The sequence below is a fragment of the Apiospora marii genome (assembly GCF_038362585.1).
Source record: "Apiospora marii strain CBS 49790 chromosome Unknown utg000003l_segment0_segment0, whole genome shotgun sequence".
NCBI classification, from domain to species: domain Eukaryota; kingdom Fungi; phylum Ascomycota; class Sordariomycetes; order Amphisphaeriales; family Apiosporaceae; genus Apiospora; species Apiospora marii.
Window position 1 is genome coordinate 2280450 of NW_027117374.1, and position 27813 is coordinate 2308262.

At 53.5% G+C, this 27813-nt stretch overlaps 10 protein-coding genes across 10 annotated transcripts; 5 read left to right on the plus strand and 5 right to left on the minus strand.

The window, feature by feature from the left end:
* Positions 1 to 1747: 1747 nt before the first annotated feature.
* PG985_004220 (uncharacterized protein) lies at positions 1748 to 3575 on the minus strand (the record flags this gene model as incomplete). The annotated part of the gene is made up of 6 exons (XM_066823989.1): positions 1748 to 1759; positions 1902 to 2147; positions 2222 to 2657; positions 2772 to 3091; positions 3200 to 3242; positions 3292 to 3575. The coding sequence occupies 6 exons, from the start codon at positions 3573 to 3575 to the stop codon at positions 1748 to 1750; spliced, it is 1341 nt and encodes a 446-aa protein (XP_066687149.1).
* Positions 3576 to 5355: 1780 nt separating this feature from the next.
* On the plus strand, positions 5356 to 6621 carry PG985_004221 (uncharacterized protein; the record flags this gene model as incomplete). Its single annotated transcript, XM_066823990.1, has 4 exons — positions 5356 to 5378; positions 5441 to 5578; positions 5633 to 5730; positions 5795 to 6621. 4 exons carry the CDS (start codon positions 5356 to 5358, stop codon positions 6619 to 6621), a joined length of 1086 nt encoding a protein of 361 aa, XP_066687150.1.
* A 428-nt stretch (positions 6622 to 7049) lies between these two features.
* Positions 7050 to 8498, plus strand: PG985_004222 (dolichyl-P-Man:Man(5)GlcNAc(2)-PP-dolichyl mannosyltransferase; the record flags this gene model as incomplete). The annotated part of the gene is made up of 3 exons (XM_066823991.1): positions 7050 to 7200; positions 7292 to 7536; positions 7602 to 8498. 3 exons carry the CDS (start codon positions 7050 to 7052, stop codon positions 8496 to 8498), a joined length of 1293 nt encoding a protein of 430 aa, XP_066687151.1.
* A 22-nt stretch (positions 8499 to 8520) lies between these two features.
* On the minus strand, positions 8521 to 8983 carry PG985_004223 (uncharacterized protein; the record flags this gene model as incomplete). Its single annotated transcript, XM_066823992.1, has 2 exons — positions 8521 to 8617; positions 8673 to 8983. The coding sequence occupies 2 exons, from the start codon at positions 8981 to 8983 to the stop codon at positions 8521 to 8523; spliced, it is 408 nt and encodes a 135-aa protein (XP_066687152.1).
* A 1078-nt stretch (positions 8984 to 10061) lies between these two features.
* On the plus strand, positions 10062 to 11972 carry PG985_004224 (major facilitator superfamily transporter; the record flags this gene model as incomplete). Its single annotated transcript, XM_066823993.1, has 3 exons — positions 10062 to 10501; positions 10676 to 10941; positions 11089 to 11972. The coding sequence occupies 3 exons, from the start codon at positions 10062 to 10064 to the stop codon at positions 11970 to 11972; spliced, it is 1590 nt and encodes a 529-aa protein (XP_066687153.1).
* Positions 11973 to 12886: 914 nt separating this feature from the next.
* On the minus strand, positions 12887 to 13736 carry PG985_004225 (uncharacterized protein; the record flags this gene model as incomplete). Its single annotated transcript, XM_066823994.1, has 2 exons — positions 12887 to 13020; positions 13100 to 13736. The coding sequence occupies 2 exons, from the start codon at positions 13734 to 13736 to the stop codon at positions 12887 to 12889; spliced, it is 771 nt and encodes a 256-aa protein (XP_066687154.1).
* A 964-nt stretch (positions 13737 to 14700) lies between these two features.
* Positions 14701 to 16080, plus strand: PG985_004226 (uncharacterized protein; the record flags this gene model as incomplete). Its single annotated transcript, XM_066823995.1, has 1 exon — positions 14701 to 16080. The coding sequence occupies one exon, from the start codon at positions 14701 to 14703 to the stop codon at positions 16078 to 16080; it is 1380 nt and encodes a 459-aa protein (XP_066687155.1).
* Positions 16081 to 17018: 938 nt separating this feature from the next.
* PG985_004227 (protein kinase C) lies at positions 17019 to 20821 on the minus strand (the record flags this gene model as incomplete). The annotated part of the gene is made up of 4 exons (XM_066823996.1): positions 17019 to 17080; positions 18309 to 18965; positions 19022 to 20002; positions 20050 to 20821. 4 exons carry the CDS (start codon positions 20819 to 20821, stop codon positions 17019 to 17021), a joined length of 2472 nt encoding a protein of 823 aa, XP_066687156.1.
* A 2487-nt stretch (positions 20822 to 23308) lies between these two features.
* On the plus strand, positions 23309 to 24274 carry PG985_004228 (uncharacterized protein; the record flags this gene model as incomplete). The annotated part of the gene is made up of 1 exon (XM_066823997.1): positions 23309 to 24274. The coding sequence occupies one exon, from the start codon at positions 23309 to 23311 to the stop codon at positions 24272 to 24274; it is 966 nt and encodes a 321-aa protein (XP_066687157.1).
* A 252-nt stretch (positions 24275 to 24526) lies between these two features.
* On the minus strand, positions 24527 to 26464 carry PG985_004229 (uncharacterized protein; the record flags this gene model as incomplete). The annotated part of the gene is made up of 4 exons (XM_066823998.1): positions 24527 to 25908; positions 26008 to 26094; positions 26154 to 26210; positions 26266 to 26464. 4 exons carry the CDS (start codon positions 26462 to 26464, stop codon positions 24527 to 24529), a joined length of 1725 nt encoding a protein of 574 aa, XP_066687158.1.
* Between the last annotated feature and the right edge of the window lie 1349 nt (positions 26465 to 27813).

The following is a 27813-nucleotide window of genomic DNA, read 5'->3' on the forward strand; positions in this document are numbered from 1 at the left end:
TTGACGGCATCTCACCGCATCACGCTGCGACATGGTGAATGTGAAAGTCGCGGAATGAACCCGTGATCTTGGGGCGGCTAGAGCAAGCCACATCATGTAGGTAAGATAGATGTACGCCACCAGAGGGCAGGATAGTGTCAGATCATTGACAGTCGGAGAATTTTTTTCAAAAAATTCAATGCATCGAGCTGACCAACGAGCTGAACACTTAACACGCCTGGTGGCTAAGATGTAGTAGGTAGGTATTTTGGCCGCCTTTTCCCCCAAAATAGAAATTTGATAACGCCCAACCAGGCTAACACGTACTTTTGATTCGATGGACGCGATGCAATAACTAACATGGACTATTAGCATTTGGCCAGCATTCTCATCCCTTGCCGCCAAACCAATCAGTTCCCGTCCCAGCAAGCAGCTTCCCCCCATACTTTACAGAGTTTAGGTACGGACACGGATGTGTGAGACAAGCATAATCAAGCGTTCCACTCCGCTGGGAAATTCGGCGGTCAAGGGGACAAGGAGCACCAGTTCGCCACGTACCAGTTCACCGAAGTCCCCTACAGTAACCTAACGACCCGAGAACCCAGAATTGCCTTTCCGTTGAAGAAACAAGCAAAAATATGACGAAACCTCTACGTGCCTCTCTGCCTCTGCCTCTGCCTCTGCCTACCAACCTACCGTACTCGGCCCCCTTGACCGACAAAGTCTGCTCCTCTTATTATTTTTGCCCAACTGACTTTTTTGCTGGGTACTCGGTACTCTCCCACATTGTCAGAAAACGGTCCATGTCTTAAAAAAGCAATGAGAAAAACCGACTTGTCGCTTGTTACACCGGTTTCCCCTCGACCGTCGAGTCGCATTCGCTAGAGTCGGTACCGTCGAACCGGATCGTCAGCGTTACACGTACACATCTACATGGACAGGCCCTAGGTAGGTTAAGAGGAGGGGAAAGATGAAGCGTCTAATTGCTTATTCAGCCCGTGCCGCTGCACTGGATTTTCACATCGCTGCCAATAAGAAACGCACGGGTGGACTGGGGATCTACGTATGTATGTTGAGTCGGTCAGCCGGTCGTTATCAACATTGCGCATTGCTTCTTCTGGCGATGGGCCATTAAAGCTCGCCCGGTCCATTGTTTCTCCTGCTTACATCGCGTCCGTATGCCGGCACGTGTGTCGCTCGTTGCTAAGATCTTACCTTAGATTGCTTACGTAGGTACGGAGTATGTTGTGTGTGAGTGTGTAACTCGGCCGAATGCCATCTTACAAGAAACCAATGTAGCCGCTTTGCACGAGTTGACATAGGGCGCGGGTCCGTTCATTGGGCTGCAGAAGCTCACAGCCAATATACAATAATGATGAATCAATTCAGTTTCCATGCTTGATGAATCAAATAGTTGCCTGCTATGCTCAAGCAGTCATTGGAGTGCAGACAGCAGTGTTAGTCCTCAGCCGCAAACAGGTACGAAACTAATTCTTGCATTATGTTCCTTTCGTTTAGATTAATGCCCAAGGGAGTGTGTTGCTTCTCAGGGGGGGAGCAAAGGACCCGGGGAGAGATTCCATCGTTGTAGCGTCACATGAGCAGATAAATGCACACATGCAGTAATAGCCTCCAGCCAAGACAATATTACCATTCGTGTTTCGCATGCCCATTAATAGAAGAGAAAAGAAAGGAAATCCATCAGTTCTTTCCAACGGGCAGCTTGATGACACTGCCAAGCACGCCCAAGACAACAGGATACCTGGGATTATTCAATTGTCTAGTGTCAGTTGACAGGTATGTGTGGGAACGGAAAGACAGATAGGTGTTGCTCAGCTACCCCAGGGGGGAAGAAGAAGAAGAAAAGGGAGGGATCGAGGGGAAATGTCAGAGGGCCGTTGACGGGGCAAGACAACACTTACAACTTTCTCCGCAGGGCGGATGTGCAGCCCAGACTCCTTGTTGTAGTGGGCCTCGCCGGTGCTTTTGTCGGAAGAGGAGGACGATCTGCTCGAGCTGCCGGTGATGGGCATACCGAGGATCTTAAGGCCTGTCGAGGAGCTCTCATTCGCCTGCTGCAGGCTCTTCTCGAAGCTAGCCTTGGCGTCGTCCGAGAAGGTCACGTCCATAGACGGGCCGTAGCCGATGAGTAGAGCCTGTGGCTTGACCTGCAAAAGGGGGACGAGAGAAGAATTTGTCAGCTCGCAGTGAATGATTGATTGAATGGGGGGCTTTATCTCACATATTCCTTGTACTGGACCCCCTCCTCGAGCTTGAACATATCGAGGTTGCTGGACCAGCCGCCGGCGCTGATGTCGTACGTCTCGACGCGCTTGAAGGCGAGGCGCAGCGTCATGTCGTCGACGACGGCGTTGAGGCCCTGGTCGACCTTGGACTCGCGGCTGCTCGAGGCGTCGTGGCTCGCCACCAGGAAGTTGTTGGGCCCGGACTCGGCCGCGCTGCTCGACTGCCCGAACGCCTCCCACTTGCGGCTCTGGCCCTTGCTCGCGCTGATATCCCAGACCACGTTGTTCTGCGCGTCGGCCGCCGTGAGGCTCGCGACCTGCTGGGCGTGCGTCTCGAAGCCGCCCAGCGTCCAGGCGGGGCGCTGGTACACGTTGGCCGTGTCCACGGTGTCCGAAGCTTTGTACTCGCGGTCTGTCGCCTGCATGGTGATTCTACCCGACAGTGATCAAATGTCCCTACATTAGTATCATGCCACCCGTGAGTTGACAGAGAGCGGGTGTCTCTCAGACGTAAGTGGTGAGAATGAAAGAAAGGGGAAAACGTACCCGGGTGTGGACGTGTTGCTGTCCTGTGCCTGGTTCAGCTTGCGCAGGATGTTGGCGTAGACCGAGCCGTAGATCTCGCGTGTCTTGTTCTCGACCTTGACGGCCGTGTTCCACCAGCCCTCGTGCAGGTTCCCGAGCTTTTCCAAGACGCGGTCCTCGTAGGGCTCCGGGTCCTCGGCCCGCTCGCGACAGTCGAGCACGTACTTCTTGTACATCTGCTGCTCCTTCTTCTCCTGGTTCGCGTAGCTCTGCTTCCGCGTCTCCAGCTCCGAGCGGAGTTTGGCGAGCTCGTCCTTGGCCGTCGCGCTGGTGGCGTTGTCCTAGGAGAATTCAAGTCAAGTGAGCAATTCTCTTGGAGAGAAAGGGGGAGCAGATGATGGGAGGGGTGTTCGGCTTGAATAGAGGTCTGTCTTACAGGCTTAACGAACTCCATCCATCTCAAATGCGTGATTCAAGTTAGCATGGCCACACCTAAGAGTGATACCAGTGGATTGGCCCCTGGAATAGTAAGACTTCATACCTGGCCAGATGCTGGATGTAGTCAATGTCCGTCTTGACGTAGAAAGGGGAGCCATCATTCTCCATCAGGTAATTGGAGTAGTCGTGAATCCGCTTGTTGAAAACGGGAAGGGCGCTGTCGGCGCCGCCACCAAAGACGCGCGAGGGCGGCGCAATGTAGAGGCGTTGCTTGGGGCCAACCTGGGTCGCCCCGAGCAGGTAGCCCTTGACCTCGTTGGCATAGGCAAGCCAGACAGCCTGGTTGTTGTCAGGGATCTTGACGGATTGGGGCTCCTCGACAGACATCGTGAGTTTGTTTTATGTTGACTTGGCAAGAATGGCGAAACAATGATTTGGAGATAGATGTACCATGGGGATAAAAAGCTTGTGTTCCAGCGTGGCGATGATGATAAAGATGGATCTAGAGTAGAGCGGAGGAAACACGGCTTCTTATAATCTGGCCATCAACATGCCGAAGAGTTGCTCACGGCACCGTTGGTGCATTTGCACAAGGGGCAAACTCCTCAGCAGCGTCATGAGCCTGCAGGTTCCTCCTGACCGCCATCTACATTCGCTATTTGGCCATACACTGAGAAATGACGCCCTTGGTTTTGAGATCATGGGCCAGTCCAGACTAGATACAGGTCTAAAATGACATGTGTCTTGTCTCTCGTTCAGTTACTGTATTTGATGAACAGTCTATCAAGAGCAACGTGTACTTGGCCAACACGATTTCGTGGGTCGCGCAGCCTTTGAGGCGAGTCTCGTTTGTGATGACTGTAGCATTTTATCCCATCACCAGAAGTACGTCCCGACGCTGCCATGTTCATCAGTTTATCATAATAGTCTTTGCGAATGATACCCTTCTCATCTATCTCAAAGCTAACTCCTGTATCGTTGTTATGATATGATTTGCTGCTCTTGTTGCATCCAGCAACAGCGACAGGAAGATAGTGAGTGTTGATAGAACGAAGATTATATCTACCAATTATCCATATGTAGACTTTCATATATGATACCCAGGCTCTTCCTGTGTGGCGTCTACACCCAGCGTTACATGTACATGATATGAAGTAAGTTGCAATCTAGTAGGATAGGAACTACATGCGGCATAGCTTAATGGCGTATCACCACCACAATATGAGAGTTCCCTTTGTTCTAAATATCCCAGTGGTCTAGACCACAGCATATTCGGCCTCCTGCAAGCGGCTGATGATATGTGGTAAGTGCCCATCGATGGCCGCGGCTACCCCATGTAGCTTCACCGGCCGTGGCTTTAAAGGGCTGGTTATGATCTGTATAGAATGCTCAAATGAGATCTTGTTCATACCCGCGGTGTCACGTCGTCAACGACATCTAGGAGAGGACTAGGGATGATATGTGACAAACCCCTTTCACAGAGATGCCTGCAAAGCCCCATTTCTGTGACCTAGGACTTACCTATCAACCATGACGATCATTTATCATACTTCAATTCGCGTGCGACGAGCGCAACGGTCGAAACCGAAGATTCTGGGGATTTGCTCCTTTTCTGTAAGATGTCTTACGTGCGTCAGTACTTTTGCCCGTTATAGCAAGCAGATGATTGCCGCCCATGTCGCTAGGGAGTATTTCTATTTGCAATGCGGCAGAATATCGCCAAAGTAGGTAGCAATGGGAATCCGGCGTGGTGAGCAATAGTTCACCCGTGCTAGCCATCTATGAGTCAGACCGAAGGCAAACATACCATACAACACCATGAGTTGTTGTTGTTACGGCGCATCGCTTATCACGTCGGAAAAGTCCCGAAGGGGATTTGGGTCGGCTTGGTATTGATAGACCGAAGGGCCCCGCCGCCGATGAAAGCCGATTGGCCAATGGCTGGATACCAACGCCCTGATGCGCCCTACGACGGTAGTCGGACTGCCTTACTACTGTGCATACCATCTAATCTAAAGTATATAAATGCATGAACATCTTCCTAAATACAGTTGAAACAGTTAACGCATCGAAACCCTCGTCCGTAAATTGTTGAAAGCTCGCTGACTACACGACCGGCACAATAGACTTTCTGCCCCTTGAACGCTCAAGCCTCCCCTACCTGAAAATGCCGAATATAGTTGTGGTTGGGTATGTAGAGCCAGCCCAGAAGTACTCATATGGTGAAGAAGACTGACGCTTTTCTTTAACAGCGCCGGGGTGTCTGGGTTGACCTCGGCTTATTTGCTGTCCAAAGATGGCTCCAACACCATTACAGTCGTTGCCAAGCATATGCCCGGAGACTATGATATAGAATATGCATCTCCATGGGCTGGCGCAAATGTGCTGCCGTGAGTAGACAAATCCGACCTTCTGCCACCCAGCTATGGTGCTGATCTACAAAGGATGGCCACCAAGGCCTCGAGCCGCTGGGAACGCCAGACATGGCCAGAACTGAAGAGGCTGGCCGAAGAAGTGCCCGAGGCTGGCATTCACAAGATGAGTATGCATACACAAAATCTAAGTTCTCTCGATCATCGAACATGCTGACAAGGCATATTGTAAAGAGTCGCGGGTCTACCGGAGAGAGAAGGACCTCGAGAAGCTACGCAAGGGGGAGTACGCGTTCGATGGTCTATTCCAGGAAAACCCTTGGTACAAGACCCTATTCGACGATTTCCGCGAGCTTCCCAAAGACGAGCTCCCGGCCGGCATCGCCTCGGGCGCCGAGTTCACCTCGGTCTGCATCAACACCATGCTCTACATGCCCTGGCTCGTCGGGCAATGCCGCGCCAACGGCGTCGTCTTCAAGCGCGGGGTCCTCAAGCACATATCCGAGGCGGCCGCGTGGGGCCACGCTGGGGGCGGCTCCAAGAAAGTCGACTTCGTCATCAACACGACGGGGCTGATGGCCTCGCGGCTCGGGGGCGTCATGGACCCGGACGTGCTCCCCGTCCGGGGCCAGGTCGTGGTCGTCCGGAACGAGGCGCCCTACATGGTCTCCAAGTCGGGCACCGACGACGCCGACGACGAGGTCTTCTACGTCATGATGCGCGCGGCCGGAGGCGGCACCATCCTGGGCGGGACGTACCAGAAGGGCCAGTGGGAGAGCCAGCCCGACCCCAACATCGCCTTGCGCATCATGAAGCGCGCGGTCGAGATGGTCCCGGAGCTAGCCGATGGTAAGGGCGTGCAGGGACTCGATGTCATTCGTCACGGAGTCGGGCTGCGACCATATCGGAATGGCGGCGTGCGCTTGGAGAAGGAAAGGGTAGACGGCACTTGGGTTGTTCACAATTACGGCCATGCGGGCTGGGGATACCAGGGTTCTTATGGATGTGCCGAACGGGTTGTCGAGCTGGTGGCCGAGGCTTCGAACCAGCCCAAGCTGTGAGAGAATCTGCGGACATAATATCTACGAGAAGCAATGTTGAAGGGAAATCGCGCCAAGCCTTACAGATAGGAATTTGAAGCTTTTATTATGACCTACTTATCCCTATGCACTTGCCCTTTATTCAGTATGTACTAACCGAATATGCTGAAGCCATCACCATAGTATCAAGCTGAAAGGTGGTAGCCTTTGTGGTGGCACTAGAGATTAGCGGCTTACCATCTGCACCCCGAACCGCTACCATCTAATTTTAGCGTGTCAAATGCCCATCCAGCACCCAGAGCACCCGCACGGGTACCCAGTAAGCCAGAGATTCTAGACCTTCTGTGTCTCAATCTGGCCTTTAACTGAACGTCATTCTTCCAATACATCGACGCGGCTGAACGCGTAGCGCAGCATCGTCGCCGCTAAAGCCAACACCAATCATCACCATGGCAGATCCCCAACCGGGACTTGTCGCGCAGGCTCGCAATCTAGTCTTTGACATTGCCAATCGCCGCCATGTCCTCTCCAAGCTGGTGCCGGTCGGCCTGTTCCTCCTGGATGCCGTCCTGTGCGCGCTGATCATCTGGAAGGTCCCCTGTAAGCAGCTGCACTGCCGGGCCGAACCCAGCCCACGCTCCCTCATCCTGGACTCCCGGATCAAGTTGCTAACCGAGAGAATGCCTTGCAGACACCGAGATTGACTGGAAGGCGTATATGGAGCAGGTTGCCCAGTATGTCTCGGGCGAACGCGATTACACCGTCATCAAGGGAGGCACCGGCCCCCTCGTCTACCCGGCCGCCCACGTATACACCTACCACGCGCTGTACAACATCACCAACGAGGGAAAGGACATCGTTCTCGCACAGGAGCTGTTTGCGGGTCTATACATGGTCACGCTGGCACTCGTGATGATGTGCTACTGGAAAGCCAAGGTAGGTTTGTCCAGGCGAAGAACTTCTTGGGCGGCGCGGGCGAGTCTAGTATCTGATCTTGATAGGTTCCTCCGTATGTCTTTCCTCTGTTGATCGCGTCCAAGCGACTGCACAGCATATTCGTCCTACGCTGTTTCAACGATTGCTTTGCGGTCTTCTTCTTCTGGGCCACCATCTTCTGTTTCCAGCGCAAGGCATGGACTCTCGGCTGTTTGGCTTTCACATGGGGCCTGGGGACCAAAATGACTCTACTGCTGATTCTGCCTGCGGTTGGCGTTATCCTACTCCAAGGACGGGGCTTTTCCGGGGCTCTCAGGTCGGCCGCGATCATTGCCCAGGTCCAATTCGTCATTGGCATTCCCTTCTTGAGGGAAAACGCACACGGCTACTTGTCACGAGCATTTGAGCTGTCCAGACAGTTCTTCTTCAAGTGGACTGTTAACTGGCGTTTCGTCGGCGAAGACGTCTTTCTCAGCCGACGCTTTTCTCTTCTGCTTTTGGGTTCACATGTCACAGTCTTGGTCACTTTCGCAATCCAAAAGTGGCTGAAACCTTCGCGCAAATCTCTGGCGGCTATTGTAGCCCCCATCCTGCAATTCCACTCGCCCTTTAGTGCCCAAGAAGAGCCTATGGTGGCCTCGGGCGTCACTTCGACGTACATCATGACTACCATACTTACGGCGAACATCATCGGGCTCCTTTTCGCACGGTCCCTCCACTATCAGTTCTATAGCTATATCGCCTGGGCCACACCGTACCTCCTGTGGCGGAGTGGTGCTCACCCCATATTCCAATATGTTCTGTGGGCAGTCCAAGAGTGGGCTTGGAACGTCTTTCCCAGCACGCCGGTCAGTTCTGGTGTCGTAATCGCCGTGATGGTGATTACTACGGCTTCGTCATGGTTTGCTGCAAACAAGGACTTTGACTCGGTGCCACGGATTCTCCCGAAAAACAAGTCGTGATTCAAGAGACAAGTTTGGTGATTCAGGCGTCATCTTCCGAATCGGAAGGAGGCATCTTGCCGACATTGGACTCATCTTCATCCTCATCGTCGTACGTGTTCTTTTTGAACTCTTTGGGCCTAAAGTTGGATTAGTTCCACACGATTCGACCGTGGCAGGAAGAATCGGACGTACCAATAGCTTTGCTTGCGCCATGCTTTCTCATCGCGGACAATGTTGGAGATGCCGCCCTCGGCTCTGCTCTTGGCCTCGGGGGCGGGGTATAGGTCAACCAGGACGTAACCGCCGCGCTTGATCCATATGGTGTTTCGGAAGCGATCGGCGAGTTCCACTACGACGGTCTTTTGGCTGGGCAAGAGACAGCTGTACATGTTGTTGCCCTCGGCCTTGATGACACGTGCCAGAGACTGGTTCTCGCTGAGCGTGTCGGGGGGCGTCATGGCCTCCTCGGCCGCGGCACGAACATCACGCTTAGGCCTGCCCATCTTCAAATCCTAGTGTCTATATTCTGGTTTTGATGACGCGCGCAGGGTTTGGTCCGAGGTGGTATGGGAAAGAAGTGCGCTGTGATGGGGAGTTGAGGATTCAAGAACAGGCAATTTTTGGCAGCTACTACGGATTCGGGATCAACCGGAGTTCTTCCGATCCATAAGCTCAAACGTATATATCTAACAATATAAACAGAAGAACCCCAAAAGAGCTTCCTTCTCGAGAGACTTTGTGTCTGTCTGCCTTTGCAAGCTGTCCCCAGAAGCCTGCGTAAAGTCTGTAATCACCCTACCTCGAAGAATTCTTTTTCTCCCACGCAGTGTCAAGCATGCTCCGATGGATCTTGGGTTCATATGGCGCGAACGAGTAGCTCTCTCCTCAGTATCTCAAAATGATGTTTCATTGGGGCTCGATGACAATGCAAGTTCCCATGTAATACACCCGTAGTTCCTGCCATTGAGTTTATGACTTGGAGGTAGCCAGGTTGGACCGCAGCTAGACCCTGGGAGCCAGGTGCCAGACGGAGTTTATTTACGGCATGGTCCAATCCCCCACGCCCTGGGGACTGGGGGCAACCATGGAATTGCGGGGGACCCAATACCCGCCTACCCGCTTCCTGCTTTTCCTCTCCATTGACCGGGACTGGAACACGCCCGGCCTGGCGGCTGGTTGGCCATCGTAGTTTCCGCGACGGTTTCCCCGTAGCATGTGCCACTTTATCTATAGGTGCTGGGTGCGTCTTTGTCGGGCACCACCCGGTCCATGATCCGAATCGAACGGATTCCCCGCGAAACAAAGCACCAGAGACCTTGCAGATCCGTCATCATGTGTATTATTCCCCGCTGGCCAGGGGTTCACCGGTGAGCCTCATTATTCATCAGTTGATTATAAATCTTCCTGGAAGCTTAGATAGGCATTGTGAGGTTTCGGCTTGAATACATTTTACTTACTTCTATACCCGAGTTCGTGCCGCTCCCCGGCCATTCTTCCACCTCTTTGATAAATCCTTTACAATAGCACCTTCTGGTTCAACTAGCCAACAAAATTAAAGTAGTTTTTCCCGTCATCAGCAAGATGGACTCGCCCATGTTCGGGGCACTTGTCCATGTCGAATCCGCTCCTGCGCTACCTGCGGCGCCTGGACGGGTCCTCTCTCGTACACACCCCGCCGTGCCGCAGCGGGACGACGACATCGAGCTGCAGGCAACGAGTCCGCGGCTTCAGCACCAGCACAACAAGTCGCCTTCGGGGTCGCTATCAAACCCCGTCGGCTCGCGGGATGGGGAAGCAGTGTTGGCACGGACTGCTGCTGGCGGCGTCGTTCCCGGCTCGTCTTCACCTCCTGCTTTGAGCACAACCGGGAGCGGAACGAGAGGAACAGACGCCGTCGAGGCGCTGCAGAGCTTTTCCGACCCGCCCATGAACCGCTACAGGCTCATGTCCATCTGTCTGATGCAGCTTCTGGGTGGGCTAAACGACGCTGCTCCCGGTGCTTTGATTCCGTATATGGAGACGTGAGTATATATGTCCTTCTCTAGTTGCGATGGCCCTGCATGTCTACATCATACCCTCTTTTCTTTCACACCCCTATGAGAAAGTAAAGGCAGCCCCCCTATTAGCACAGTTGTGAGCCCGTTGTCGTTGCATTATTTGATGGTAGCTAAAACGATGAAACTTCAACCATATAGCCATTACAATATCGGCTATGCCGTGGTATCACTCATCTTCATCGGCAATACCCTCGGCTTTATCATGGCAGCACCCTTTATCGACACGATCCGGGCCCGGTTAGGTCGTGCCAAGACATTGGCCCTGAGCCAGGTCTTGATGGCCTGCGGGTACATTCCCATGGTCTGCACGGCGCCGTTCCCGGTTGTGGTGATATGCTTCTTCTTTATCGGGTTCGGCTACGCCGTGAGCCTCGCTATTGGGAATGTGTTCTGTGGTAACTTGCGTGAGTGCTCTCTTTTTCTTATTATTGTGTTTTACGTCACTCCAATGGGACATTCATCATGGTTGGGGGAACCCTTCTTTGAGTGAAAGGGCATTTGACTCGATATACCTGCTATACTGCAAGGCTAATAACATATCGCCCATAAAGGCCACGGAACCGCAATGCTCGGCGCCATGCATGGTAGCTATGGGATAGGAGGTACTATCGGGCCCATCATCGCCACCACGATCGTGACCGTCGGCCACACCATCTGGTCGCGCTACTACTTCCTCACTCTCTCCCTTGCCGCCGTCAACCTCGCCTTCGCGACATGGGCATTCTGGGCGTACGAACGCGAAGACGCTGTTTCTTCTCTGCCCACAACAACGACGCCGCCGACTACTGATACTGCTTCGACTGCTGCTACAACGCTGCCGGCAGTGGACAGCAGCAGCAGCGCCATGTTCGCGGCGTTCAAGTCCAAAGTGGTGATCCTAGGCGCCCTCTTCATCTTCGCGTACCAGGGCGCCGAGGTATCCATCTCCGGCTGGGTTATCTCGTTCTTGATGACGGAACGGCCCGCGAGCGGCGTGGACCCGTCGTCAATCGGGTACGTGACGGCGGGCTTCTGGGCGGGCATCACACTGGGGCGGTTCCTGCTGTCGCCGCTGGCGACCCGCGTAGGCGTGAGCGAGAAGACATTTGTGTACATGCTGGTGGCGGGCTCAGCCGTCTTCGAGGCCCTGGTGTGGTGGGTGCCCAACGTGATCGGAGAGTCGGTGGCGCTCGCCGTCGTCGGGCTACTGCTGGGGCCCGTCTACCCCTGCGCCGCCTCCGTCTTCACCAAGTCGCTGAGCCGGCGGGAGCAGGTCAGCGGTCTCGGCATCATCAGCGCGTTCGGCAGCTCCGGCGGCGCCGTCGCCCCCTTCACCACCGGCATGCTGGCGCAAGTCGCGGGCACCTTTGTCCTCCACCCCATCGCCATCGCCCTCTTCGCCGCCATGACGGTCTGCTGGTACGGCATCCCCGCCGTCCGGAAGAGGACCGAGTAGAGCTCGCGCGTATAGAGCGGCGAGGCGATCCGGTGCATCTTCTTCTTGGACGAGATCAGGGACTTGGTGATCATCGAGTGCAAGGAGATGCTCTGTTTGGAGGCCATGGTTGTTTCGAACTGGGTTTGCTTGTCTGTGGAGAGTGATGGTGTGCTGGTTCGGGCGGCGTATAGATAAGATGGCTGTATTCTGCGGTATATACACTACACACAAGATGGGGTGGATTTATATGAGTTGGTGCGGTGTCCGTTGTCCGGTCTCCAGCTTCTTGTATTCGGCGCGAGGATCTAAAACATCTGAGGATCCCCTTTCCGGTCAATTATTCGGCGTCTCTTGGAAACACACCTGTCTGTGTGGGTCAGTCTGTTTGGTATACATCGTGCCATAACCACACGATTACGATTCTGAAGCCCAGATAAAATCGAGGCATTTTCTTTTCATTGTGAGCCTGGAATCGTCTTGCAGATAAATCGATCGGTCTTCAGTATCAGGTCGAGGTGGCAATCGAACGGTCGATATCATGACCATGTGGATCTTCGTTGCAACTGCGGCATGCCGACGCCGGCACTCATTCATCGACGGGGCACGGTGACTCCTTACCCCGGCCCTTAATAACGGCCATGTATACATATGACGATAAAAAGTCGGAAATTTCTGGCCTCCATAATAATGTTAATGAGTTGTGGGATCCCCTCGGTCTATACTGTTATACGCGAGAGAAGTATGAGTATGATGTGTCTGTTGTATTTCTCAAGTGGCGTTCCTAGCGCAAACCCATGCGCACGCCGGGTCTATTCCTCTATATCATTTCTATCATGTCTAATTTGCATGAATTGTATGTATATGCCCGAAGAATTGCACAAATCTATTGCATATCAATCATCCTGACAAGTGTCATCATCATGTCGTGTACCTTAGTTGCGGCCAGTGGCAGCCTCCTGGACGGTCTGCTTGCCCTCGACAACGCTCTGGACAATCTTGTGGATATCCGAGAAGCTGTGGAAGACGGTGAAAGGAACGTTCTCCCTCTCGCAGTAGATGACAAGGTCTGTTTTTGGTGAGGAGGACAAGTCAGCATGTTTCGTTCTTGAGGCACCGATAAAGGGCCGATATGAGTGGTGACTTACCCCGGCCGGCTCTAGCGAACAGCAAATCCGTCTCCTTGGCGGCCGAGAGATCCGACACACCGTCGCCGGCGTAGAACATGACGGGGCGCTCCTTGAGCGCGGCGTACGGGCGGATCTCGAGGCTCTTGTCGTGGCCGTGCTCGCTCTCGTCGTGGTAGGTGATGGTCCAGCCACCCTCCTCGTTGATGTCGGTGTGGCCCGGGCTCGGCACGACATCGTTGCTGACAATCTGCATGTGCTTGACGGCCTCCTCGCCGACCAGGTGGGCCAGCAGGGCGCGGATGACGGGCTGCATGCCGCCCGACAGCACGACGACGGGGACGTTGTTGGCGCGGCACCAGTCGAAGAACTCCTTGAAGGCCGGGTCCAGCTTGATGTTGGCCGTCAGCACGCGCAGGCACTCGTCGAAGGGCGCCTTGACGCTGTCCAGCATCTCCTTGAACGAGTCGGCAAAAGTGCGCTTGCCGTCGAGGACGTCGTCCATGCCCTTGCGGCGCAGCTCGTAGCCGAAGCCCATGTTGTCCGTCATGTAGTCATTGCTGTCCTGCAACGTGATGGTGCCGTCAAAGTCGGTGAAGAAGATGGCCTTGGGGTTTGTGGCCAGGGCAGGCAGGTTGGTCTGCGTGGTTGAGCCCATGATTGCTGAGATCTATCTATACCGGCGGGATAGTTCCTTTCAACGTAGGCGGTCAATTAAAAGATATGAGAAAGATTGGTAACTGGAATACCAACCCTTAGACGAGAGAGCGAACTCGGCACTTTGTAGATAAAGAATTGCAAATGACGTCACGCAAAAATAATTCAATATAATCCAGTCGGAGTCGGTGAAACGAGTGCACCTATTTTGAGAAGGTATAAGACGTCTAAGTTTGCTGGGCGTTTGGGATAGAGGAGGAAAGATAATATGAATGGGAGGAAGGAAAGGAAAATGCAGAAGAAGGGGATAGATAGGTAATATAATAAAACGAACTGCTGCAAAACCTGTCGCGACTCAGAACGCTTCTTCTAAAAGAGTAGGTACCTACCTAAACTTACTATTCCGTGTAACTGACCGAACCCATCAATCAACCCGTTAAAAGATAGCGGGATGGGCAGATGGGTTTCCTGTTACTTACTCCTACTAAGAACCACGATATAGTCCCGCCAATTGAGCCGGCGTCAGAGAAAGCTACCCCTCCATCCATCACTCAAAACCAACCAAGTTGGCAAGTGGGGGAGCGACAGGCCAAGCTGCTGCAGTGCCGTTGCCCAACCAGGTCCCGTCTAAAGCTCCCTGCGAAAGCGCCCGTACTCCCTGCAGGACTGTCTCGGACGGGCAGGCGGTGAGGGTCTTGGGCCAGCATCTCATCGGGGATGACGGAACGTAGCTCTGGACTCTAGGCCTTGGACCTTAGGTTTTTTACAGCGCTGCTACAGGGTTGGGGGTTACTATTGATTTATTGTGTCCAGCATCAAATCTCTTGGGAGGTATTCTGACAAACCCCCGTGCCTCGAGCTTTCGAGGCAAACCAGCCTCCAGCACCTAGAAGGTGTTGTGAGACTGTCTCAATTGCCTCAATTGGATAATGTCACCTCCTCGAGTATGGCGACCCATACTCGGGATGAGCACACGCTTGCTGCACGAGCAATCCCCAACCTTATCGGCCGTGTCAACCTCGAGGACGCTCAAGCTCGTCGCTGACGGCGGCTATAGCTTCAATTCCAAGTACAAGAGCCAACTACGCGGCTTTTCGTCCCGGCCGCCTTCTGATAGCGGGACGCCCCCCGACTTTTCACATCTTGATCCCAGCAACGTCTCGAAATCGCCGCAGCCTCGAACTGCTTCTTCATCTTCATCCGACTCCCCGTCGTCGTCACCATCTTCGAATTCTCCAGAATCTGCTGCCAATTCCGGCTCTATTTCCAAAGATGGCACGGCCTCTTTAAAATCGGCCTCCAGCCAGCAAGCCCCCGCCTCCAGTGATATCACGACCGACCCCTCTCTGCCCTCGCAGTCCACGACCGCCTCCCCCATGGCCGACAAGTTCGCCTCCTTCATGGACCGCTTCCAGTCCTCGCTGTTCCGAGCCTCGCAGCGCGTCAACGTTCTGACGGGCTACACGGGCATCGAGACGCTCAAGTCGCGCATCTCGGACCTCGAGGCCTCCCTGGCCGCCGCCCAGGAGCACCTGCACGAGACCCGCAACACCTACAAGTCGCGGGTCGACGAGCGGTCCGCCACGCAGCGCGAGGTGACGACCCTGCTCGCCCGCCAAAAGACCTGGACCCCCGCCGACTTTGAGCGCTTCACCAGCCTCTACCGCTCCGACTACGAGCTCGAGACGGGCGTCGCCGATAGCGCCCGCGAGCTCGAGGAGGCCGAGCGCGAGACGGAGCGCCTCAACCACGACCTCAGCTCCGGCATTCTGGCCCGCTACCACGAGGAGCAGATCTGGAGCGACAAGATCCGCCGCATGAGCACCTGGGGCACCTGGGGTCTCATGGGCGTCAACGTCTTGCTGTTCCTCGTCCTGCAGTTCGGCGCCGAGCCTTGGCGCCGCGCCCGCCTCGTCCGCGGCTTCGAGCAAAAGGTCCGCGAGGCCCTCGAGGAGGAGCGCATCGCCCGCGTCTTCGAGAGGGAAGAGGAGCGACAATACCAACAGCAGCCTGCCCAGCTACTCACGGCGGCAGCTGAGGGGCCTGCTGCTGCTGACGCTACTACCCCGACGTCAGCGGAGACAACCGGCAGCTCTGACCCCGTTGTCATGGCGGAAGGGATACCTGTCGAGATCGACTCTGCGGAGTCGACTTCCACGCCGGCAGTGTCTTGGCGGGAACTGATAACAACGCCATCGTATTGGAAAGACGCTGCCCACGATCTGGTGAGTGATCGCAGGATCGCTATCCGGATGCGGGATGTATCAATAGTAGCATTAGAAGGCGTCGCGGCTGGTGCCGTTATAGCGGGTACAGTTGCCGTCTGCTTGATGAGGAGAACGTAAGAGAATAAAACCAGAAAAAAGGAGAGGGCCCCTTTTCAGATGAGAGAGCGATCTCCTCTCTTCTTTGTGTTTGTCACACAGAGCGAGCTACATGTACATATATAATGTTTGAAGAGACGAAAACTGTAAAAATCAAGATGTACATAAGTTAGTTATCACGAAAACAAAGGCAACGTGTACATATACCCAGAGCACATACTATACCAGATCAGGCCGCCGTATATAGCCTTATCGCCAAGCTAACTATCCAGGGCACATCAGGCTCAAGCTCAAAGAACAAGCTCGAATACAGTAAAATGTTGTATTAGCAATCGTAATCCATTAGACATCAGCCGCTATCGGGACTTTTGCTTTCTATTTGAAGTGGGTAATGGAGATCTCGGAGCCTGAGGGTGGGAGGATAAAAGTCAACCAGATGCAGCCATGCCAGGATGCGTATTCCCCTGAAAAGGCATTCCTCATTGCCAGTCACCCCCCCCCCCCCCTTCCTATTCTGCACGAGATGATAGGCCTCCGTATGCCCCATTCCTGCAAAATCGGTCAAGTGGCACCCTCCACATCCATATGACTGCTCTCTAAAACGCTACCTTTTATACTTTCACTTCCGGCTCTTCCAAAGAGCCGTCCGCTAGTCAGCACATTCTCCTCGCTTTTTTCCACCTAGTCGTACTAATTCAAAAACAACGAACGCTTTCTCGTAGAACATGCTGGAAGAGCGAATGACGAAACATGATCAGACCCAGATTTACTCGATATCTCCGGGCATTCCAATTGTCCGCAGTCGTTCGAGGAGAACCAAGCAGCGACAACATACTGGACGTTACCCGCTGTGGTTTGTCGATATCCTGTGTCGGGGGGACTGATCGAGTACTGAATTGGATACTACCCGCGTTGGACTGCCCTAAGAATTAATGTTGGATATCATGCGCACCAGTTGCTTAGTCAAAGTCGGACGTGTACGAGAAGCCGCGGAACTCCTCTTGCATGGCTTGCGAAAGCACTATAAGGATTGTCAGTGTCTGTGCAGCACACCAGAATTTGATTAGGAAGGGAGATCAACTTACCCGACTGCACGGGAGTGAGTACAGGTGTAACACTAGTAAACTCTGAATCGAAGTTGCTGGTATCCGTTGCGTTCTTGATCTGCGGCATGAACGGCGGGGTCTCTCGCTTGTGGTAGATGTCGTCCCAGTTGATGTTGCGGAAGAAAGGCTGGTTCATGATCTCCTGAGCATCGGTGGGCCCGCTACCAAGGCGCTGGTCAGGCTCTCTGGTGAGAAGTTTCTGCAGGATGGACACAGAGTCTCGCGGCATATGGATAGGATAGAGCGGCTCATCTGCCAGAATAGCATCGTAAATCTCGTCCTCGTCCTCACCGCGGAACGGAGACTGCTGTAGAAGCATTTGGTAGATCAACACTCCGAACGCCCACCAGTCGACGGCACGGCCATACTTCTTATCTAGTAGGATCTGCAGAGCATGTTAGCATCGGTGCGGCCCAGATCCTTCTCTCAACTATAACTTACTTCCGGTGCCATGAACTCAGGGGTGCCGCAGAATGTGCTCGTGGTAGAACCATACCACATGTCTTCCTTGCACAGACCGTAATCAGCGATCTTGATGTGACCATCCAGGGTCAACAGGATGTTGTCAAGTTTGAGATCACGGTAAATGACGCCGTTTTCATGGAAATACTTCAAAGCCAGGCAGACCTCGGCGGCATAGAATCTGGAGGAGGTTAGCCGCAAGTGGCTACAACTTAGCAGGCATGACTTACTGTGCGCGCTTTGGCCCGAACTTGCCGCGCTGAATGTGCAACATCAGATCACCACCACTGATGTACTCCATGACGAAGTAGACTCGGGTTTCTGTTTGGAAGCAGGCATGGAGGTTCGTCAGGAACGGGTGTCGCTCTCGATTGGCAATCAAGAACACCCTCTTCTCCGAACGTATGCTTTCCACTTCGTCGTTCTCGATGATAAACTCCTTCTTCAGAACCTTGATGGCAAAAAGACGCCTAGACTTCTTCGTCTCTGCCAGCATGACCTTTCCAAAGTTACCCTTTCCAAGGACAGCCAAGAAGTTGAAATGGTCCAAGCCGATTCGCTGGCCGGTTCCCGGATCTGTTGCAAGAGGCAACGGCTTTCTAGACGAACCAGGGGCTCCTGAAGTAGACACGGCGGAGGACACAGGTTCAACTGCGGATGGCTTGGGAATAATGGGGGCACTCGGTTGATACATAGCCTGCTGCGACTGCTGCGGGGGCATCTGTTGTTGACCAGAGTGAATCTGTTGCGGCTGCTGCATCTGTTGCTGGCTGGAATAATTATCGACATTGGCATACGCTTGAGGATTGTACTTGGGTTGTTGGGGAGCGCCGTACCCCTGGCTCTGTGCGTACGGGTCTTCATAGGGGTCCACGGGACCGCCACCACTGTACCCCCCAGTCCGGCCAGCGGATGGATCCGAGTACTGCGAAGGCGAGGGACGAGTGCCCTGGGAAGCCATCGTGCCGCTCATAGCGGCCGTGGCTGCGGCGGCGGCAGCCATAGACCCACCGGTTGAGGTGCGCTCCGGATGCATGGGTCTTTGCGGAGACGTTTGGCCGCCATACATGGCCTTGGCCGCGTTGGTAGCCTCTTGCGATGCCTGTGAGGCGATACTTCCAGTGTAGGAAGGAACACCACCGAATGGAGAGCTCGGGCCATCGCTTGACGGGCTCATCTTCCCCTGCCGCAGGGTTTTCTCGCTCAACGATGAGACCTTGGACTGACGCTGTTTTTGGGTCCGAATACCCTCGAGAATTTGATTGGCCACAGCCATGCTCATACCACAAAAGTCGGGTACGAGATGCACACATGCAGCGTGGGCTGTAGATTGGCATTCTGTACACGTATTATTAGCCTCTGCAGTCGGCTGAAACAAACCATTACATTCTTACCTGAACACTTCCGGCAGTTCTTCTTGCCAAATGGAAGCATATAACCACAGTGACAGCACCAGTTGGCAGTGACGTTGGAGAATGGCGTAAACCTGTGAGGAATACGGTGGTTGATCTTCTCTTCGTCCGGATCCGTCTCGGCGTTAGACTTGCTAATACACTTGGTAACAACGCTGCTATAACATTTAGTGTGGCAGGTGTACTTGCAGTCCTCGCATTGCATGCCGGCGGAATATTTGAGGAAGTCGCCGCATAGCGCACATCGCATGATGTTGTAGAACTGGTGCTGCACGAACTTGTGGCCGTACATCTCATGAACCTCCTCCTTCCTCTGGCGAACGGCGCCTTTGCGACCAAGACCAAGATCTACGGGCCGACGGTCCTTGTTCATCTTCGTGAAGTTCAGCTGGAGGTGAATCCCGCCAGAGGGCTCCAGGGCAAACCAGGCATCGATTGGCTGGTTAGCAATCTGCGGGGCAGCTTGAGCGCCAAAGGATTGCTGCTGTGGCGGGCTCTGGAAGCCAGGAGACCCAGGGGGCGGACTGAACTGGGGCTGCTGGGGGTTCATCGGGAACTGCGCAGGTGGTGCGCCCGAGTTGCCAATCTGATTCGCAGATACCCATCCCGAGTTGTTAACTTCGGCCTCGATTCGCTTACGGCGCATCTCTTCTATAATGTCCGAAATTCGAACCCACAGCATACCGATGGGGAGGGCATGCTCGCCAGGTTTGTCGTAGACTGTAAGTTCTATCTCGTTGGCCTCCCTGACTTCAATGTTATGGTATTCGCCTTCCCATCTATCATTGCGTGCAACTTTGGTACGTGCGACGATGTTATCTTCTACCTTGACGGCAACAAAAGTCTCGGGGCCCCGGGAGAACCGCGCGGTACTAGCATGGTCGACTTCCCTGACCTGGATAACCCTGAACGAGAGTTGACCAGTAAGAGGCTTCCTCAAATTAGGAGTGTTGATGCTGTCATCTAGACGTTTGTTAGTCAATGCACATCAGAGCCATATAGAAACGTACCATCTTGGGAATCGCCAGACTCAAAGTCGTCAACATGCAGTTCCTCGTATCTCTTCAATGCTTGCTTGAGGAGCTGGATCTTCTGTTTACTCTCGACTCGCTTGGCAGCTGCGTCTGCTTTGCTCTTCCTATCGCCGTCCATTCCATATAGCTGCACCATCTTCTCGATGCCCTTGAGGTACTGTTCTTCGACGTTGAGTTTAAACTGGATTTGACTCAGCATGAGCTGGATGCGCGGACCAAGGTATTGAGTGTCGTATTTGATGAGATCGAGCTTCGTGAAGTTGGGTCTGCCTTTAGGCATGCCGGAGCCAGGCCCCGGAGGAGCATAAGGATGCCGAGGAGGCATAAGGTCGCCGTGGCCCCCGATCTGACTATACTGAGCCGAACCGTACGATGCACGATCGCCGCTTTGCCCCGTGTAACCACTACCACCACCACCACCACTGGCATCCTTGGGCGGCGGCGTGGGTGGCCCTTCGCTCTCGTTGAGAAGATCCGAGCCGCTCTTGGGGCGCAGCGAACCGACAGCCGTTGAACCGGAGCTGAGACTCATGCTGTCGACTCCTTGCCCCAAGCGTTTCACTTGGAGGTCTCGGAGCTTGTCCTCAAAGAAGCTGATATTTCGCCGGGCATCACGTATCTGACTGTTGATCCTGGATCGGACATCTTCGTTGCCCGTCTGCTGGAGCATGGAATTAGCCGCATTGAGCAATGCTTTTTCGCGCTCGATCTTCTTGTAGATCGCGGACATCTGTTCTTCTTCGTTCATGCTGGCGGCGGGTTGCGCGTCGTCACGCGCGGGGCCAGGCTTTGTGGGACGGCGCGATCTTTGTTGGTTGAGCAGAGACGGACGCGGGAGGCTCTAGAGCGAATGGCTGCCGAATAGTACGGCTACCTGTAACGATATTATGGCCAAAGGGTCACCTAAGATCGAGCGACCAAGAGATTCGCAGACTAATGGATTGCAAAAAGTGGAAGTCTTCGGTTTCCGAGAAGGAGGATCTTGACCTTACGGGCCGTAACGTTAGTGGGGGGGAAGACAAAGCAGTTTAGTGGCTGCGGTCGCAATAAGGTGGTAGAGAAACAGGTAGAAATGCAAACCCCCCAAGGCGGCTGGGCTACATTAGCCCACCAAGGTAATAGGTCGGGATTGTTGGGCCGGGGTTCGCGAAGGAGTGGCGCGAGGAGGAGCGCTGTGGGAGAGCGTGGATGGGTGTGTAATGATGGGTGGTGTGCGTGTGTGAGTGAGTGTGCGAGAGTGTGGTGTGTGTGTACAGGTAGGGGAGGATGCGTGCGCTCCAGCGATGACGATGGATGGCGGGGTGGTTTTTTCTGTTGTGGGTGGCCGGATTGGGATAGCCAGGATGGATGGGGTGAGCAGGTAGGTACGGGAGATGCCAAAGGAGAGAGGGGGAAGTCGCACATAGAACAGGCACAGGCAAGGCCAGTCGAACTGGCCAAGTCGAGCAGAATAAGTAAAGTTGTGTACGTACTAGCAAATCCGGTCGGGAACGGGACATCGAGTGCTGTAGTGGCAGCTTGAATTTCCTGCTTTGAACTCAAAGCTCCTGTCTCGCCATGTGCCGTCGGCCTTAGCAATTCAAATGGTGGGAATCGGGTCGGTCAAGGAGGGAAATGCTGTTGGTAGGCTAGTCGTAGGCCGACTGTTGCGAGGTCAACATACGCGGGGCGCCAGATGGGTGCTGTGGATGTTTCTCTCTCAAAGTCGCTACAAAGGAAGATGACACAACCCGAATCAGACGGGTTTCTTAAGGATGCAGGTATGGATGGTATGATGTAGACAAAGAAAGAGACCAAAACGTGGCTTGCACTGGAGGAACAAAACTTCCTGTCCCCCTAGGTTCCAATCAATACTTTACTTACATTCGATGTGCCCGACCAACCGACTGGTGCCTTCAGCAAACCTCAGACTCGAATAAGGACGATTTGCATTGGGAGGTGAGATTCCAAAAGGGAACTCGGCAAAGAAGCCCCTCCCAAGTGGCAGAGGTGGGTTCAATATTCCTCCCTAGTCGAGAGCTCTCTTGCCTATTCCTCTTTTTGGTTACTGTTGATGGGATAGGGCGGGGGTTTACTTGTAGACGATTACGATGTGAGGGGGAAAAGAACGAAGGCAACTCTGAAGAAAAAGAAAAGAAGTCCTACTTGTTGTCGTTTGAAGATTATCAATTCACAAAACCTCCCCGGTACCGTATTATACTTTCAAGACTTGAGATGATTGACTTATGTCTCTTGCCCGATGGCATTAAGGATGCCCAATCTCGCTGGCCCTGATCAAACACATCGCAACATAATGTTGCTTAGCGAATGCCTCCGCGAAACAATGCTTCAGGCCGACAAAGTTTTAGAGCAAGTCGTCCGTAAAGCTTTCCACATGCATGGTATAGCTTCCTGTACTTAATGCAGGTAATCAAGACCTATGCCGTTCTTTACTGCCTGCTTGCTACCTGCACAGTTCCTGTGGACTGGTAGAAGCTGGTATCCACGAGAAGAAGCCCCTCTGTATCACTTGTATTACCGTGTAGGACTTGCTGCGAGGTGACTATCTTCCATTGTGCATACATACCTACATCTACATACCAGATACATACCCTACCTCTTAGGCTTTAAAGTCCTTGAGTCCGCGCCATCCATGTTGCGTTTCAAACCCATATCCATGTCACAAGTCGCATAGCGGGCAGAAGGAGCTTTGGCCAGGGAAGGAAATCGACTCATAGCATGTGAGTCAGGTTGCATTTTGACAGGCCCGGGAAGTTCTATCAACTCGTTTTCGGGGATAGCTTCGGAAACAACGCTGATTAATGTGCTTTTCATCATCGTGGTAAACATTACAACCAAATTCTGAAGCTCGTGTTGTGAAGGCAACTTGGCCAACCCACCCTGCATTTTCTTGGGTCACGAAGTAGAAGTATACAGTGATGAATCGGCCGCTTGGTACAGCTGATCTTCTCTCGGCGTGCCCATGTTGCAAGAATCCATGAGTTGGGCGAGATCAATGCATGTTGGAGTGAGAGAGTGTGTGTCAAATGCTAAGATCTCACCTCCTCCATGGACGATTGCCCGCCAATCCCATGCCCCCTGTAAGACAGATCCCCGCAAGGCAGGAGGATAGCTATCCCCGAATTCTCGTTGAGCACCACCAACTCTCATATCACGACTTACACAGATCAACGTTCTTGCCTCACTCTAAACACAGTATATGTAGACCACTGGGGACTATCCGCAAGTAACCACCATGGCAGCAGCAGCAGATCTAAAAGCCCTCCTAAGCCCGGAAATCCTTGGCTTGACCTTGGCCCAGAAGCTACCCTGGGACAAGCACGCACCCATCGACTTCAGTGAAGCCATCGACTGGACCTTCTTCGGCGGCGCTCTCCGTGAGACGCCGCACCAGACAATCACGGCTGAGGAAGACGCAATCCTGCATCAGAAGACCCTCCCAGCTTTGAAGACCCTCGCCTCCATGGGCCTCGCCAACATCAATATACCAGACCTGGTTGAGATCCTCTTGCCGCCCCCTGCTGACCCGTCCTTCCCGGAGCAGGCCCTCGGCCTCCAACTCGTCCTGGACCAAGCGCCCAGGGAGCTCCTGGATGGACCCCTGGACGACCGCTGGGTCTATGGCTACTTCGCTGAGCTGGCGGCCGGTCTGGCGCAGCAGCTCCGGGCGCTGCCCGAGGAGCAGTCGCCGCACAGCTGGGCGCGGTGGAAAGACGACGTATCGCTTGACTACTTCGTCTGGGTGCGGTTATGGTTCATGGCCCCCATCGTGCACCACGAGGCGTTGGCGCGCCAAGCCACGGCCATGACGGAGGAGCTGCGCGTGCTGGTGGAGAGCGAGCGCGGAGGCGGCGTCCGCGACCCATACCGAGATCTTCCCGACGGGGTCCGCTGGGATCTGTACGGATTTCCTCGCATGCTGGAGGCGCGCCAGGGGCCTCCGAAAGGAGATGACGGCAAAAGCAGCGTGGCAGCAGGCTGTTTTTGGATTTGTGCCCTGCTCGACGTGCACTATCCCATCCTAAAAGAATATGGCCGGTATCCCTATCGAAATAGCGTGCTAGGCCGAGTGTCTACGTTGGATGAGGAAACATGGTTGCAAAAGGCCACGTTCTTCAAGCCACTGGCGCCCGAAGTAGTGAAGCGCATTAGTGAGGATGTAGAGGCTGGGCGATGGTCACCTATAGGGGCAGAGCCGTAGATGAGTCAGTCAGACATCCGAACCAAGGGGAACTCTTGTATGAAGACAGTCACTACGCATGGAAACTTATAGGAATCATGCTTCGAGATAGGGGCAGATACATTCAATTTCGATGTCAATACCATTAGCTACCACCAAGCCATTGATGTTTTGAGCCCTACGGTAGATGGGTTTTCTTCATGAACCCTTGAAGCTATTATATAGAGTATTTCCTTCGTCTCGGCTGAAGACAACACCCGCAAAACCGGCATATCAATTAGTTTCCTGGATGGTTGCAGGTAGGGGCAAGACAAAATTGGCGGGAACTGCACCAGCCAGCATTTCAAGCCGGCTTTTCTTCCGTCCAACATATACGCCCTTGGAATCTGCACGATTGTTCAGATACGCCTGCACGTCTTCCACCTCGCCCTTAGCTAGAGCTGCATCGAATTTATTCTGGTCAAGAATCGCCATCAGTCGCGAGGTTTCGTAGAACCTGCCTCTAATCACCGTTTCGTCCTTCGTTACGTTTTGTAGGATGGGTACCCATTGGAAGTGAGTACCAGCTGCTGCTCTGACTTCGTCACGGAAAGCCTTCTCATTGAACATTGCAGGTGGTATTTGAGGCTGTTCAATGGCTGGTTGCTGACGGGGAATCTCCTCCAGACGATAAATATCACCGCTGAAAAACAGGCCGTCGATTTCACCACTCTTAGCAGTGAAGATCTCTTTGAGGACCATCAAGGTAGGCATGTTCTTGGGCCATGCCGGATTCATCTCTTGTGGGGTGAGTCGTATTCGAACGGCCTCGCCAACATTGATTCTCTCTGCGCCGAGGAAAATACCTCGGACGCTAAGTTTACCGCCACTGGGCCTCGAGTCCGATATGACGTTGAACAGAGAATAGGAGTGGTCAATCTCGATCAAAGCTTTCTTAGATCCTTCCACGCCGACAAGCTCCTGTCTGGAAGGGTTGTCCCCGGCATATTTAGCAACAATCTGGCTCCACAGCGCGTTCCGTACCCAAGTGTGTTGTAACTCGGGGAGGTTTACGGCTGGAACACTGAATGCAAGGAAGGGCCGCATCTCGTTCTCGGGTCTAAGGTGAGTTTCCAGCTGCAGAAGTGAGTGTGCTAGCTGCTTTATCATATACCGCAACCTGCCCTCTGGAGTCTCGGCTGGCAGTTTCTGCAGGACTATGCCTAAACGCCATGTAGGATTTGTTAAGAACCATACAGCTTCGCCCTCCCGGAACACGGCTTTATCTTCTGGTTGAGGAGTGGCCATCACTTGGTTACCAGCAAGGACTGGATTTTGTATATGAGTAGAGGGATCAGTGGACACAGGCCCAGGAATGGTCTTGGGCTGAGCAGGTGCAGGCGCACTCATGGGTTGCTGTCCTGCCTTGACAGCTGGGGCAGGCTTCGAAACCGTGGATGACGCAGAGGCGGTCCTACTCATCGGCGTTGCTGAGACTGCTGCAGTTCCTGTGGATATAGACGAGCCCCCCTTTGGAGCCGCTATAGTTGACGAGGTTGATGGTGCAGGAGCAGGGGCTGGCTGCGGCCACCACGATGGCTTTGCCTGTTCCGGATTGCAGAGCTGACAAGAGCAGAGACCTTTATCCTTGTTCCCGCCAACGATCCAAAGAAGATCTAGTTAGGTCAGAAAAGAGTTGACCTGCAACTCACATGATGTTGCGTGGAAAGACGAGGAAAGACGGAGAGAGAGGGCAGGATGAGAAGCGCACTTACGTGGGAAAAAGTCATTGGGCGATCGGAAAGCCTTGGGCTTGTTGCCATGAGGATAACCATACAGATAATAATCTAGGCGATTCTGGGCTATACTGAGTGGTCAATGGCAGACTCCAGAAGGATAACCATCCATCAGTCGAGCATACCTGTTTTGCAGCGTATATGGTAGTGGTCTGGCAGTTTTTCGAGGAAATAGACACGATCTGTTCTGGTTAGGTTTTATACTCTTTCGTGTTTGTTAAGCGATGCGGTTCATACCTTGGTGTTCAGGGCCGGGCAGAAACTGGTCTCGGAGCAGGGACCCGAGCCTGAACAGCCAGGCGATGTAGCGTTTATCATCCTCCGGCAGGATCTGGTGACCCGAGTTGAAGTCGCTGTCTGCCCAGGCCTTTCCGTCGCTGCTACCAGGGTCAAGCTTGAAGGGGTAGGCATCGCTGGTGCCGGATCCCGCAGCCATGGTGTTGGTGATAACAATGATGATGAGGACGATTGAAGGTCGCAATCCTCAAGTAGCGAGTATGGAATTGCGCTAGAAGCTGAACATGGAAGGCACGTAGTAGGTATGCGGTCAGCCCAATCAATGGCACGTCGCGCTCGGGCCAGAACGCCAATTTTCTAAACGGCCTGGGGGTACTTGCAGGGCACTTGCAGGGCAAGAGCGCTAATAGTTGAAGTCAGAGGCACCTGTCGTGTCGCCTAGATGTCCTTCTTATATCTCTTCCTGCCTGAGAGGATGTCCCCTTCCTACTGGTTCAATCGTCAAGAGCAACTTATGTTGATTGAGAAACAACAAAGACTCGGGCACTGTACGCTTCGTTGTCTCCCATCTAAGATAATGACTAGGCGGTCTACTTTGATACCCCCGACTCAGTCAATTATGACTAAACGAAGTCTCCTAGGCGTTGCTGTTTGAGTACGTGACACTGTCATGATTTTCTCAAGAAGACCTCTGGTGCAGAAAGATTTTGATGTTTTCTTCGTGCCACGTACAGACAAATCGGGCTTCAGTAAGTATACGCAAAGGCGCATCGGGCTCTTGATATCCATGGCAAAGAAAACTTATTCGGCAGTCTTGAAGAAGTTGTGACTGCGGCGCTCTTTGAACGGTTACAACAGGTAGGTAGGCTTAGAACTGACAGGAGTACGCAGGTGTATAAGTTAAGTACATGTACATCAGAGTGCCTGAAAAGGGTGTAGGGACTTACCGCTGGAGCAATCAAGCCGTGGACATACATATTGACCACGGGCTGCCGGCTTCTGTCGTTCTTTTATGATCAAATCTAGTTCTCTGCAACATCATACCAAACATCGCTGGGGAGTCCCTCGCTTAGTATACGATGTTCGTACAATTTGCAATGGCTGTGAGACCACTAATGCACCTAGCGGATTTAAGCGGCTACAAGACGTGCCGCCGGGCATATCAGACAGCGATTACTATGGACCCTGCAGAACGCAAACTCAGCCGCATGGTTTACATGCGTCGGTCGTATAGTCTTGCTTGACTAAGCTTATAAAGAAAACATATGCAGGTTCCCGGCGATTGCACCTCTTATTACCGGCCCCCACAGCCACCATGACGACGATGAGTGAACACTATGTATGAGGTGATGCCGGGACTCGCCGGAGCAGGCGGCAGTCGCGGTATCAGTACTGTTACACGACGTTGGCTTTGCCAACAAACCTTGCTAACATGCAAGTGATCAAGAATCGATGAGTTTAGACCCGGGCTTAAAGGGGTTTGGCAACCAAGGAGGGTCTACGTTGGCGAGCGCTATGGTATAAAAGGCTGCTTGTTGCTGGCCTGGT